The 16142-nt window shown below is 35.2% G+C and overlaps 1 protein-coding gene and 1 long non-coding RNA gene across 2 annotated transcripts in view; both read left to right on the top strand.

The window, feature by feature from the left end:
• LOC127849159 (A.superbus venom factor 1-like) overlaps positions 1-12093 on the top strand; it is a 56145-nt gene extending 44052 nt beyond the window's left edge. Inside the window, exons 26-28 of the mRNA XM_052381878.1 lie at positions 9169-9267; positions 9890-10033; positions 12089-12093. Of these exons, the coding sequence (XP_052237838.1) occupies positions 9169-9267; positions 9890-10033; positions 12089-12093 (248 nt within the window). The remainder of the gene's footprint in view (positions 1-9168; positions 9268-9889; positions 10034-12088) is intronic.
• Positions 12094-12176: 83 nt separating this feature from the next.
• LOC127848049 (uncharacterized) lies at positions 12177-14129 on the top strand. Its single transcript, XR_008034283.1, has 2 exons — positions 12177-12307; positions 13130-14129. It is a non-coding gene; the product is annotated as an uncharacterized LOC127848049 (long non-coding RNA).
• Positions 14130-16142: the final 2013 nt, after the last annotated feature.

Below are 16142 nucleotides of genomic sequence, written 5' to 3'. Positions count from 1 at the left end.
AAGATAGCAACTTCATATTTGGCATGCATGTGTATCTCATGAAGCTGCACATTTTGAGTGGTGAAAGGTCAAGGTCAAGGTCATCCTTCAAGGTCAGAGGTCAAATATATGTGGCCAAAATCGCTCATTTTATGAATACTTTTGCAATATTGAAGATAGCAACTTGATATTTGGCATGCATGTGTATCTCATGGAGCTGCACATTTTGAGTGGTGAAAGGTCAAGGTCAAGGTCATCCTTCAAGGTCAGAGATCAATTATATGTGACCAAAATCGCTCGTTTTATGAATACTTTTGCAATATTGAAGATAGCAACTTGATATTTGGCATGCATGTGCATCTCATGGAGCTGCTCATTTTGAGTGGTGAAAGGTCAAGGTCAAGGTCATCCTTCAAGGTCAGAGGTCAAATATATGTGGCCCAAATCGCTTATTTTATGAATACTTTTGCAATATTGAAGATAGCAACTTGATATTTGGCATGCATGTGTATCTCATGGAGCTGCACATTTTGAGTGGTGAAAGGTCAAGGTCAAGGTCATCCTTCACAAGGTCAAGGTCATCATACAATGTCAAACATCATATAGGGGGACATTGTGTTTCACAAACACATCTTGTTTTTTTTAAATGCTGAACGCATGTTAACAGTGAATATAAACAGGAATCGCTTCTTTGTAATATCTTAAGAACAATTTCCAAAACAAAAGTACTTTATTCTTTTTTAACTAGTCTAAGCTATGCTTAGCGCGCATGTCAGGTATGAGTCTGGTCAATACAGCCTAAACTTACAACGGCCTCGATAAATGACAACCGGCCTGTTTCACGCATGGACATTGATAGCCAAGATAATAACGGTTTGAATGACAATGATCATTATTATACATTACTATTGCTATTAAAACCACACAAATTGATATCTGCATCATTTAAATTGTAATAATCAGATTTATGATTATCTTGTTAAGCGACTAGGCCGTCATGGATTTGGACCGTCCTGACCCGCATTTGTAAGATGCACATAAATAGACCAATCAGGTGCCCTCGGAAAATTCCGTCAGCAGAAAGAGCGTTGGTACGGAAAAGCACGTGCATAAAGACGCTATTGCTATTTTTGCACCTCAGAAAACTTTCAGAGCCATTAACAAATCTATACAAACCTATGAATTTGTTTTTGTTTTTTTTACCGGACAATCAGTCCTGTAAATTTGACAGACAGGCCAGACCTTACACAATTTTACAGGACGTGTCCGTCGGTCCGGCCATGTTTGGCCAAGACTGTATACTGTCTAACTCCCCTTTCGGGTATTAATGACAGGTAATAGATATGACAGATTACTCTGTAAATATAATTGTGCACTCAAATTTTTTATGACAAGTTGAATTATTAGTATTGTATATACCATTTCCATGCGATAAATTTTAGAAACCCATTTATTTCTCACAAACTGGGGTTGAAAAGTAAACAACAACGGGGTTTGATTTTACATTCATGAGTTTTTTGGGGTGTTTAATACATGTATAGTCATTCAAATTACTAATGTTTGATAAGGTTTTATTAATTCTGGGTATAGTTAAAAATGTTCTGTCGGTTCAAAACCATGGCCGTTTAGGGCATAGCAATTTTCTTTATATGGGCCAATGGCTATAGTAAAATCTTGTTACCACTCTAGAAATCACATTTACTGTGCATCCTTCAAGAAACTTGGTCAGGTCATTTGTTCTAATGATGTCTTGGCTGAATTTGAAAAACTGTTTCGCTTTCTTTAATTTATTCGCAAATCTTAATGAAGTTTGGTCAGAAGATTTGTATAAATTAAATCTCAGCCAAGTTTGACACTGGGTCATTTGAGCTAACAAAATTGGTTAATATATTAAACAAACAAAAAGCATGTTTATACCACAGAAGTCACACTACACTGTTAGTCTAATCTTCATCAACATCGGTATGCATATTTAACTTCAAAACAAATATTGGACCAGCGATTTCAATAGAAGCAGAATCCTGCGATTTGACGCGAGCAAATTAAAAATGACTCATTTTTGACGCAACCCTTTTTTCTGCCGTGCGTCATTTTGACGCATCGAAAATTTAACCCGTGTGTCAGTCAGTTAACATCTCCAGTTCCATGGTAATAAATCGGCCTGTGCTCCTAATCAAAATTAATGTTTCAGTATTTGAAACTCGGTCTATAATCGAGGGAATAGAGGTCTACCCCGGGCGTTGTTTTTTTATACTCACAAGTCATAATACTACACATAAACATTAAGAAAACACATTTTCTCAATTAGATATAAATTATCCGAGTAGAATTAAATTGCTACGTCTTGACCTTTGACATTGTAATTAGCGGACGTATTGTAAATTAACATTAAACCCGCGTTCAATTAAAAAATGGCGATTCAAACAACAACAACAATTCAAATTACAAGTAATGGGGATTCAATAATGGAGATAGCATTAACTGGATTTAACGAACATTAAATAAGGTTTGTTAAACCAGATAACAACAAGGAAATTTTGGATTATTAAAGTTAAACTACTACTGGTAAGGCATTCTTAAGTGTATATATTTCCAACATGTATAGTATTCGGATAAACAGTAATAGATATACTAGATGTTCCATGCATTTAGATTGTGTTTTTGTACAAAAGCTATCATAGTGATGATGATAAAATAACAAGGATAAATATGTAATGAAAAGGTGCTACAGGTACATATCTTAAATTACTTAAATGTGTTATGATGAAGTAGATTTTAATGAGCATTTATTGTTTTAACAAATAAACATAGTATAGTGATAGAAATAATAAGTTGTAAAATGAACATGTTTTGTTTTTGAAAAACTTAAAGTTGATATTGTTCGCACAAATTATTGATATTTTGTCCTTATCTTTGTGTACCAATTCATTAAAATATGTTGTGTTATGTATCATGGTATTTTTATTTAATAACGCAGTATAACTTTTTTTAGATATTGTGTAACTCTTGGAGCATGTTTTTATCTAAAAAAATTGAATAATACAGACAAAAACACAATTAACGCACTTCAAAGTTGACCCCAGAATTTTTCAATTTGACTCCTCAAAATTTCAGTGCAGGGTCATTGACTCCGGGTTTTTATGGAATTAGTGCTATATTGACGTCATCATTTGATGACGTTCAATTGAACAAATGATAATGGCGACTAAAATTCGATAAGCTCCAGCGTATAGCAGCGATTTGAGAGTGTTGAAACTGGCCCGACACTTGTGCTGAAATTTCTCATGTATATGGCGTTTTTCGTTATATCTGGGAAAAATCCAGTTTTTGATAAAATGACGAAAAAGTGGTGTTTTTTATTTGCGCAATCGCTTTAAACACATGGATAAGCCGGAAGTACATGTAGTGTTAATAGCAACCCCAAGACAATTCACCCCCACAAGACGATTCACCCGCTAGACAATTCAAAATTGATTTTTAATATAAACAAATTCGTACCCATAATATTTCGTAACCATATTTTTTTCGTACCTATTTTTTTTGTACCCATTGTTTCGTCCTTAAATTTTTTTCGTACCCAATTTTTTTTTCGTACCCATTTTGTTCGTACCCAAATGTTTTTTGTACCCTAATTTGTTCGTACCCAATTCTTTTTTTCGTCCCCTTTTTTTTCGAACCCAAATGTTTTTCGTACCCAATTTTTTTTCGTACCCATTTTTTTTTTGTACCCAAATTTTTTTTGTACCCAATTTTTTTTCGTACCCATTTTTTTCATACCCAAATGTTTTTCGTACCCAAATTTGTTCGTACCCAAATTTTTTTTCGTACCCATTTTTTTCGTACCCAAATTTTTTTCGTACCCATTTTTTCGTTCCAAATGTGTCCGTTCCCAATTTTTGTATTACCCAATTTTTTTTTTCCTACCCATTTTGTTCGTACCCAAATGGTTTTCGTACCCAAATGTTTTTTGTACCCAAATTTTTTCGTACCCAAATTTTGTTTCGTACCCATTTTTTTCATACCCAAATTTGTTTCGTACCAAAACTTGTATTCGTACCCATTTTTTTCGTACCCAAATAGTTTTTTCGTACCCTAATTTTTTTCGTTCCCTATATTTTTCGTATTCTAATTTGTTTTCGTAACCAAATTGTTTTTTTTCCTACCCACATTTTTTTCATACCCATTTTTTTTTCGTACACAAAGTTGTTCGTACCCAAATTTTTTTCGTACCCATTTGTTCGTAGTCATTTTTTTTTCGTACCCGAATTTTTTCGTACCTAATTTTTTAATTGGTACCCATTTTTTTCGTACCCAAATAGTTTTTCGTACCCTTATTTTGTTCGTACCCTTTTTTTTCGTACTCAAATTTGTTTTCATGCCCAAATTTGTTTTTTTTCGTACCCACATATTTTTTCGTACCAATTGTTTTTTTTATTTGATTTGATATCTCCACTCATTCCATCACGCGAAACCCTTAAGGTGTCGCAACTCTAGTATTAATTCTTCCATACACAAAATGCCACACAAATGCCACACTTTTAAAACAATTTAAACTTAACAGATATTTACGTAGAATAACAATGGAAAAATGACGTCGGATGCGTATATATATATATATATATATATATATATATATATATATATATATATATATATATATATATATATATATATATATATATATATATATATATATTTCGCGCCAACGTATGACGTCGGATGCGTATATATATATTTCGCGCCAACGTTATGATTAAATTTCCTGAACGGCGTTAACAGAAACATAATAGCATAGGTTCTTATACTCCCCGCAATGAAATATCTCAGTATTTCATAACATATCATGCATTGCGAGCTGTATGGTCTTTTAAACCAGAGACATCTAAATGTCAATTAAATATCAATTAAAAATTCAATTAGCCATACTAATTGAAACACATATATATACATTCTGCATAAAGCAGATAAGCATTACTCACTATGACACTGACAAGGTAAACAATATTTTACCAGGGGAAACCCAAAACAGTCATGCGTACGATAAGCCAAGTAAACTTGAAATCTGTAAATAATGTCATTAACTTAATATACTTATCATCAAAAACTCTATAATAAGTGACAAGAATAAGTACAAACAGATGCAATAATAGGCAATTACATTCTTCACGAAATACTTATGCTAGTATTATCTCCTTTCTTTTCATCATTAATAATCTGAATAAAGAACATAGTTTCATGTAACATCATTTACTATAAATAACATGTATGAAATCATCACATATGCACTTATAACATACATACCGCATCATTAGAACTGAACAGGTGAGTATTATATACTTAAAGTTTATTATTAATGATACACATTGACTCATTAATGCATATTATATGTCAATTGTAACAGTTGCACAACAAACATTACTGTGACAAACAATTCCATCATCGTTGAAAGAAATTACATCGACACTCTATTATCAGATGATAAAATAAAATAGTCTTTAATACAACAATTGTATATAACGATTCACTCAATTTTAAAGTGACTTATACAAGTATTATCAATTTAATGTGTCAATGTTATTTTTTTTTTATACAATTTACATAAGTTACATGAAATACATAACCTTTTATACTTATTAAAAAAAATACATACATAAGAACCCTAGTTCAGGATTTTAAAATTCTATAGAGCCCTAGATCGCAGTCTCTAACAAGCACAGTTTAGTAATAGGTTTCACTTACTGGGAACCCGGAGTCCGAACTACACAGCTACCCACGCGCCTATCCCTTCCAGGAATGACCTTGACAACTCGTCCCAAAGACAAGTGTCCCCTCAGTACGATGTCTTCGGCGCTGTACTTCTCCTCCCTGTATCTATCTGTTCTCTCGACACTTCTGCTTTTACTCCTACTGTATAAGCGATCTTTTCTTTCTTCTTCTTTCTTTCGCGTGCCCTTGACATTGACCTTGAACGACTTCTACTAAGGGACTTTTTCTTCTTTTTTCTTTTAGTTGATCTGCTCCTACTGCGACTGTCCCTGGCTTTGTGTTTGCTATCCATGGTCTTCTTTGCCTTCTTTCCGGCCTTTTTGGGTGCCTTCCTCCTACGTGCACCGCGCTTGCTGGCCTTCCTGGCACGCCTCTTCCCCTTTGCGGCTTTCTTGAGCTTGAAGCCTGAACCACTCTTGGTCAACATGCCGTTCTTCACACCAGCGGCGATGACACGCCTCACCACGAAGTTCAGGAACCCGCCTGTCAGTTTGCTGTGCGCAGCCACGTACTTGCGGATTGCCTGCGGGGAAGCGCCCTTCTTGGTACCGTTTGCTGCGATGGCATGTGCCACCATCTTCATAACGGCACCCACCTTGCCAGTTCGACGTCTTCTGGACCTGGACCTGCTCCTGCGTTTTCCAGACTTGCTGCGTTTCTGGCTCTTCCTGCGCCTGGATCTGCTCTTCCTTTTCTTTGAGCCAGACCTCTTCTTGGACTTGCTGAGTTTCTTTGAAGCCTTCTTGGTCTTGCTTCTCCTACGCCTAGACTTGCTGCGTTTCTTTGACGCAGACCTCTTCTTAGACTTGCTTCTCCTTCGCCTAGACTTGCTGCGTTTCTTTGAAACCGACCTCTTCTTGGACTTACTGCGTTTCTTTGAAGCCGACCTCTTCTTTGACTTACTGCGTTTCTTTGAAGCGGACCTCTTCCTGGACTTACTGCGCTTTCTGGTTTTGCTCGCAGGCTTGGGAGATTTACTCCTCGAGTTCGACTTCCGCTTCGGAGACGCTGCCTTTGCCGCAGTCGCAGGAGACTTGCTCTGTGTCGACCGTAAGTCACGCTGGCCATGGTCCTCGGATGTAGACGCTTTTGCATTCGGGTTCATCACACTCGTGTGCGTAACACTCGTGCGCGCAAATAAGTCCGAAACACCTACACTTCCGGTCGATGAAACGCCCGCCCGTCCACCGCCCGCGTGCACATAAGGCCCCGGATACTAGGTTGCCAGATTGGAAACGTTAATCGCGGCACAGTCCTCATCATCGGTCTCAGTCCCGGACTTGTCGCAGTCTGCCTCCCTCCAAACGGATTCCTCTAGGATCGCTTCCTCCAGCTCGCACTGCGTGTCAAACAACTGTTGCTTAAATTGAAGTTCATGCCTCTCCTTGATTTTCTTTAGTCTATGCTCGAGTACTAAGCGTTTAGCCTTTGCTTTCCGGAGTTCCGTTATGGCTGAACCTGACGACGCCGAACTTATCCGGCTTGCCACGGAACACGCGTCATCCTCTTCCGGTGTTTTCTCGTCAGTTGCTGTCCACTGGGAAAACCGCTCCCGGAATTCAACAAAGTTCTGTAGGCAAGTTCCATATGTCAGTTCCAAATTTTCAGCCACATCCGGCACTGAGCACAATTCTAAACACTGTAGATGAGCATTTTTGAACTGTTTAAATCTCTCGCAAAGTTTCTGGTATAAAACTTTCACGTGATCGATGTTATCACGCGACATCATGTTTTTCTCCAGTTCATTGTACAATTTCATCATCAACGCCTTTTGCGCCGACCGTTTCCTTTTGCTGTCTACAAAGTCCATTGTGGTTTCTGTGTCTTCCATGTTGCACGGACAATTATCGAGAATTCTTATAGGTTCTTATAGGGGTCATTATATCTTACAAGTTACAATCAGTACGTATGGCTTAGCATTCAGGCTTTTCATTATCTAAATATTATAAGTTACACCGTTGGTAACTGACGGCGTATTGGATATACACCCACAGTAATTTCATACCATAGGAGAGCGAACCTTTGACATTTCATTTTACAAGTTACAATCAGTACGTATGGTTTAGCATTCAGGCTCTTATTTGCCAAGATATAGTTGTTTATCTCACCTCCTACAAAAAAGACCTAATCCGATTGGCTTTAAGCCGCCACTTGCCCATGGAGTAATTTCCATACACCCTGATTAATTTCCATACTACCCGAGTTATCGAGTAGTCGGTTGAGATATAATCGTTACACCGTTAGTAACTGACGGTGTATGGGATATACACCCTCAGTAATTTAATACCATACTCAAGATTTGCTCTCGTATGGTATGAAATTACTGAGGGTTTGTAGGAGGTGAGATAAACAACTATATCTGGGTAATTATGAGCCTGAATGCTAAACCATACGTTGATTGTAAGGTTCGCTCTCGTATGGTATGAAATTACTGAGGGTGTATATCCCATACACCGTCAGTTACTAACGGTGTAACTAATAGTTCCATGTTTATTCTGTTTCTCAACACGCTCTTTCTTTATTATTTAGTAAATCAATATTTATAAGTAAAAATGTATGCAAACAGATTTTCATTTACGTTTTGCTACGGGCGTCCAATGTCTAGAATATTAAAACAAAGCTAGAATTGTCGTGTATAGGGTACATTCAAACGCTTTTACAACTGATAATAATCATTATTCATAAATGTGCTATTCTTTCGCTCTTGGATGTAATGCGCAATGTTATTTATGTTTAATAATGAGACGTGTTGTGTGTTGGTTTTTTCAAATAGCACATAATATTGTCTAGATATTTGAAGTGTGTAGATTAATACACGAAGATTGTCTGTAATGAAGTTGGGCCTATAGATGCATACAACATGTAAGTCTGTACTGAAAGAAGATCAAGATTTTCTAACGTGCTTTATACAATTCAGCACTTAAAGGGACATTTACAGAGATTTTGGCATGTATTGAAGTTTGTCATATAATGCTATAAATTGATAACTGTACGCATTAAAAATAAATAGCCGCAGTATAAACAAGAACAACATTAAAGAAAGAGAAAAGTAATCCTCAACTGGGCGCAAATCAATGACCCTTGGTGTTGTGGTAGTGTTTCAATCAATCGGCCACGCGTGCTCAAATAGTGAATAATGTATTTTATACTTTATATAAGCAATCCTCGTTATGTCACAAGATATAACGATAACAACAGAACTCTCCAAAGTATTCAATATTTTCGCGTTTGTAACGATTTATTACTGTCATGTTTTAAAAGCGCCAAGATATTCTAATAATGGATATTTAGAGCATAGTTTATGTTCAGTATAACTGTTTTCTCACAGTATCATAGCTGCAACGAAAATGTGCAAATCCGAAATATTTATTTTCAATATACCAAAACGTGAAAAGGTCCCTTATAATTAATGGTTTATTTCAGAACGCTCATGTATGAAGCAGTATGGCATTGGCCGGAATCATGGGCAGGAAATAAAGTACAAGTGTGACGACCGGAGCGACCAGTGTCAATGCATGCAAAGTAAGGGAATGACAAATCTATCAACGGAAGTTGTATATGAAAATAATTATTACCAAACCGATACTACTATTTGTTATGTCATGTCGAAAATAAGTGGAGAATAGAATGAGAACCTTTTGATCGCAATTAAGCTAGTATAATGGAAATGAGTTAAAATGTGTACATCAAACGATTTTTTTATTATAATTGTATTATTATATCAACAAACGCTATTCATGTGCTTGGTTGTACGGCAGTTACTGTGTAATATGTATTACATGCCTGTTGTTTTATATCACTAAAGCAAATGTTGAGCGTTTTCGTTAATAATCGTGCAAAGCAATATAGAGAAAATATGTTGATATGCAATTTTAAAATTGTGTGTTTATATTAGTTATTAAATAATATTTTCATTCAAAAATTCGCTTCAGTATTAAAAGATAAAACTAATCTTAAGTTGTTATTGTTTAAACCGGCACAGTTTAACAGTCGACACATAGTAAGAACATTTGCTTAAATAATTATAATACAAAAAAATCTAGTTTCTTTCGATTACCCGTATATCTGAACTGTGTTTCGTGCCCATTTCTTTCTTGTAAATTCATGTATTTTAACTTTTAAATTTATGCTAACATTTTTTTAGGTCAGTGTGTTAAGCAAGTGAATCAGGAGCTGTTCGAAATGGCTTTGAAAGTAAGTCAGGCGAGTCTGGCTCAACGAAAGAATCTTACCAAACCAGTCGATGCATTAATGGACTATGCGTGCAACTTTGAGAAAGCTAACTATGGTAAAGTAGTGCGCAAAATTAACACATTTTTCAGGTCATCGAAAATATGATATGGCGCAATTCCATGACAAAAACTCTCGAATCACTGGAGAATTGTGTGGTGAAATAAGGTGTTTGTTTATATTTGTAACACTCATTTAAACCCGCCCATTATATTAAATATTAAGGTCCCCAACGTTTCGATACACTATTGGCGATTATGTAAAGTATTAATGTACGACTCGTGAAATAGACTGTTTGTACGATTTTAACTGGTATAATGTTATTAATGGTTCCTTCGTTGCGCAATTACGTAGTATACTGTGACCCAATAAATCGTTGTGCTATTATGCTACTGACTGAAAAGCCAATGTTATCATACCAATACTCTATATTACTAAGTAACTTGTCGATATCATTATTAAATGATTTGGCAGCATCATGCTCCTCAGATACTTCGTCTTTTCTTGGAATTATTATTTTGTTATAGTATCGTTATTTAACTTTAAACATCGATCTGGGTAAGCGGAATGGAAATAATTCGGGAATCAAGGATTATAATTATTTTGAAATTACATACACTACAAACAAATACAACAGGGGCAAATGCAAACACAATGCAAGCGCCATTTCAGGCATACTTCACATGATTTCCCGCTACAGTGATAATATTATTGGACTATTAAAAGTAAAAAAAAAGAATTGTTTAACATAAAAAATAAGCTATCAAGGCCGGTACTTGTTTTTCTTGAAGGTTAGATTACATAAAACCTTATTACCACATGGTCTCAATTTCAAGCGGCCGACGTTCAAGTAATGTGTTTTGTTCTTGCTTTGGCCTTTTTAAGTAAGCAGGAAAGGTATCAATTAAAATATTGTTCTTATCCGCAATAGCGATACAAAATACGTTATTTTATGTTATCATATCCAGTTTCACCTTCATTTCGACTGAAGTTATACATGTTTTTCACAATGTAATGCATACTTTCATGATGTAAAAGAGGCGAAGAAAAATTGATTAAAGGTCCATCGTTTGTGATTGCATTATATAAAAGCCGTGTGATGTCGTATGTTGTTGTTTTTATCAAGTGTTGAATTTTCATAAATTAAAAACGAACCGTACGCTTCGAATTGAGTCTGCTTTGTATGTACCTTTATATATAAAATAAGTTTTATTTTATTTTGAATATGCTTAATCTCTTAAGATACAAAACTTTCTTGTTTTTATTTGTGTTTAGTTGATAAAATGTGTTTTTAAATATGATTGTTAGTGACTTTGCATATACCTATTTCGTTTGTGTATGCTTAAAAAACATCAATCCAATCAATCTTATTAGCTTAACGTGCTGTTCTCAATCGCTAAACAGTTACGTTGTTACTTATATACATGTAAATAAAAGAATAATATGTTTAGACAAAGTGGAATAATAAATATAAACTGTGGTTGATGAACTTTGATGTAATGTCAGATAATTTTTAATTTGAAACGGAATTCGAATGAGCTCGGTAATAACAAATCTGCACATAAACATATATTTGATTGTCCTTCTTGTGTTATCTTTAGTTGCTAAAGTCGAGGTTGTAAGCAGAAGATACGATTCGACAAGAGACACACAGTATGCAAAAGCTAATATAAAGGAGGCACCGCTTAAAGGTAAATAATATTTATAGAAAATTTTGATTAGGGCCGGTTAGCTCCGTTGTTCGTGCGCTCGGCAACATATCCAACGATCGCGCGTTAGATTCTCAGCCCCGTAACATCACGTGTGTAGGAATTAGTCATGAAATAACTATCTACGTCCATTATCACACTACCTCAGTTTCAAGTATTGAAGTGGTCAGTTATTAATGATGCCAAGTGTGTGAAGTGTGTTTTTAAACTACTTATCTATAAAAAGTTCCAATTTAATTACAGCCAAAATGTAGTTTAAGCACTGTTTTAAAAAGCGGGAAAACATATCGAGTTTGGATTTTTTTAATAACTCGTGCAGAAGAAATTCGTCATATCTCAAAGTGTTTGGATCATGTACTTTCAATACTAACTTATTAACTTAGCACATTTTTCGTGTGTTGTAGAATAAACACATTTGAACATTGTATGTTTCCATGTATTTATTTTGCGTGCACTATTATGCTTGTCTATTTGTTTATTAAAGGTGGTCAAAATATGACAGTGGGTGACGAAATTGAATTTGAATGGCCCACAGATTGTGCGCAACCAGACTTGAAAGAGAAAAAGATCTATTACGTTATAGGAAAGGACGGGACAGCTTTCAATGACGCGGGAGGGACCAGGTAACCCAGTTGTATCATCTTGACACTTTTCAGTCATTTTTTTTCGGTGAAACGCTTGACTGCATATGAGCACAATGGAGTTTTATTTAATAAAAGTATTTATTTAGATTACAATTATTCATCATATTAAAGCACGTTTAATTCAAGAAACACTTAATATAAAGGTACCATTTTTAGACTCTTAAACTCACAATTAAGAGGACATCGGCTGATAATTATTAAAAAAAAGTAAAATTTGATATGTTTTGTTTCGTGCGTATATTCTTCATAAATTCGTAAAATTGTCGATTTTTTTATGATCTGCAACATCAAATTGCACGTGAATGTTGTGGGTTACTGTATGCTTTGGAGTTTGTTTGAGGATACATTACGATAAACTTCTTTGCTTCTCATGTTCGTCCGTAGTGGTTTATGTGTAACTTTGTCTTAATTGCATAGGTGTAATGCAACGTTTTTGTTTTGGTATATACACTCATTTATGCAGCCTCAATTATTCAATACAACAATTAAAGTTTAAGTGATACGAGAACCAACCGGGATATGAGAATGTCTAATGGTTTGGAATTATTAAAATGGACTGACGTTGCCAAATTAATAAACATTTAGACTATGTCATTAATTTAACATCTAAAAAAAGATAATATTTTTATTTAACGAGTTTTTTTGGACGAACATGTAAAGAGATGTACAATTTGTTTTGTTCCATATTCCGTCTTTATGGTTTTGCAACAATTCACTTGCCGTAAATAAATACTTAAACATATCTTGTCTTCTGCCGCAGTGGTTTACTTTGTTGATTTTCATTATCGCCTACACTTTCAGTTTGAAGTATGAACTGTCGGGCACGGCGCTTGTCATCGATCCAGCGTACAAACCCGTGTTACAGATTGTAATGAACAATTTTGTTGAGGAGCTGAAGACCTACAGCGGATGCAAACATTAGACGTTGTGACTCCAATATTGGGCCACGCTCGCGTCGACGCACTAGAAGTGACGCACACGCCCACGTGTTGTGTTGTGTTGTGTTTGACTAGATAGGCATAGTTTTTCACAAACAGAGTTTGATGTTCCCTTTTAATTTAGGCATCATTTGTGCCGTACAGTATGCTTGTTAGCACATGTTCGTATTAATAATGGTCTTAAGCCTACATGAAGATACTTAAAAGCAATCAATCCCGAATATGATTTAATTGTTCTAACTTAATCAAGCTGTAGTATTGTGTTCAATTAAATAAATACAGATACTTGTTGGATCTGAGAATTCATCTGATAAGTGGGCAGATTCAAGATTTATTATTAATAAAAGCTTTAAAAATGTAATGGTCTAACAGCACCTAAATGTTGAATCTAACTCGATGATATCCACCATTTTATAAAAAATAAAAACAATTTGGAAATGTCATAACATAGTTTTAAAGAAGGTCTTCGCTTATAGGAAATATACCATTAAGATCGGAAAGAAAGCAGACCGATTTGCGAAAACTGTCCTGCGTAAGAACAGGAGAACTGATGTAAAATTAACAATTAACATTAATGTAGCATCTCTACTTTATGTGCTAAAAGGGAGAATGATAATGTGGATTTTTGAATATAATAATTCATGCGATGGAGCTGTATATTAGAATATGTAAGCTTGTAATTGGTTGCTTAATGAAAAGTTGCGTATAGGCCAATCTTCCGATAACACACAATATTGCAAAGTTTGACGCGCATGCTACTTTCGTAGCATAGTTGTGATTGTATAAAGTGAAAGCAAATGTAATTGATATATATTATATGACTCTGTTATGAAAATATTGCATGAATAAACGTTTGCTAGCTTTGCGCTGTCAATTTTGTTTTCACAACTGCTTCCCGCCGGTTTTAAATTCTAGCTTCAATTTCAAACGCAATGATTTTCAAGCTTTTGGTGTGGTCTTGTACCCGGAAGAAATCCAATTTACTTGGTCTGATAACTATTCGCCAAGATCACGTGCATCGGGTGATTTCAGACGGGTAACATAGAAGAGAAATGCGTGTACGAACTAATGCGAAACGGAGCGCATTGGAATAAACTTTGCATACAATAAATGCAATCCATGCCACCATTATGAATTAAACCCATTTTACTCTTCTTATATGAGCCTTGTTCTGAGAAAACTGGGCTTAATGCATGTGCGCAAAGTGTCATCCGAGATTAGCCTGTGCAGTCCGCACAGGCTAATCAGGGACGACACTTTCCGCCTAAACTTGATTTTCGGTAAGGAGGGACTTCCTTGAAACTAAAAATTCCATAAAAGCATAAAGTGTCGTCCCTGATTAGCCTGTGCGGACTGCACAGGCTAATATGGGACGACACTTTACGCACATGCATTATGCACAGTTTTCACAGACTAATAGTGTAAGGGCTGTACGGATGGGCGTCCAGCAAGCCGTCGTGACTGGCTAAATATATCAAATGTGGGCAATCTATGCATAATCTTAAAGTAAATTAATACCGGTATGGTCTCACGAACTTTTTGAGAATACTTAAACAATGTTTTGTTCGCGTTGATAATAGTGTTCAATTTCGCAAACCGGTCACGACCAGTTTAGGTAACAGTCTGTTAATTTTGGAAGTAAATCTTAATAATTACAAAACGTAATCAACTTATTGAACAAATAATTGGAAACAATATATGAGTGTATCTTTCATTTCATACGTTTTACATTGTCTAAAGTCTTACCCAACATTCTTACGTTTCCGTTTGTCGTCTTAATTTTCCGTCAGTTTTTAATTGTGTTGATTTTATGAAATACACCAAATGATGTCACAAAAAGGATGTCACGAAATGATGGACATAAAGATTACTTTGAAGTTGTGATAGTTTGCTAAATAGAGAGCAATACAGGAATTAAAATGGACTTTTCAGATTACATGGGGACCGATACCAGATCAAATATACTATTTTATGTACCTTTCTATCTATTAAACTATTTTCCAATCCACCTACAGTTGTACTTACCTTCTGACCTAGGTTCATATCAGGCTGATTGCATACCTGCACATGTAATCAACACATATTAAGCTATCGGTATTCACGCATGCGTTATTATGAAAGTAAATTGTGAGATAGTAATATCTAAGAATAACATTTTTGCAGGTTTTGTTTTCTATATCATTTTATCGAAACTTATGTAAGCATTGTGTTTCTACACACCAGAACAATTGCTTAAACTAGTGTTTGATGTCGCTATAATGAACGCGTGTGTCTAAAATACATATTATGTATAATATATGTGCACATTTAATGTGGCTTTCTGTTCGGTTTCTTTAACGAAAAGTAATTTTATTGTTATACGAAACATAAGCTGCATTATTTAAAACATATAACAATTAATAAATTGAATATTGCTACATGCGCGATTGTTACACAAATTATTTGTATTTGATAGAGTTAATTTCCCCGATAACCGCTAGCGTAAATAAATATCAACTCCGCCATTGTTTGTACAGCCGCTCTTGATTAAGTTAACGCCAAAGACCAAACTTGCTTTATTTAGTGAAGACTTATAGGAGACAACACAAGACTTCTGTATGATGTTTTAAAAAACACAGACGATAAAAAATACCTGAAATTTAAATGACATTGGACTTTGAAAAGGCCTTCGATACACTCCCCATCAATTTTATCAAAACACAAACAACTTATTTAATTTTGATACTATGCTCAGAAATTGGGTCCGTCTTTTCTTATATAACACCATGATGAAAATTTTCAAATCAACTGTTTTTATCACAGTTCATAAGAAGCGAAAAAGGTTGCCGTCAAGCTGACCCAATCAGCTCAGATGTCTTTATTAAATGCCGACCTTT

Source organism: Dreissena polymorpha, chromosome 10 (assembly GCF_020536995.1).
Source record: "Dreissena polymorpha isolate Duluth1 chromosome 10, UMN_Dpol_1.0, whole genome shotgun sequence".
Taxonomy (NCBI): domain Eukaryota; kingdom Metazoa; phylum Mollusca; class Bivalvia; order Myida; family Dreissenidae; genus Dreissena; species Dreissena polymorpha.
This window is presented reverse-complemented; position numbering and strand designations above follow the sequence as displayed.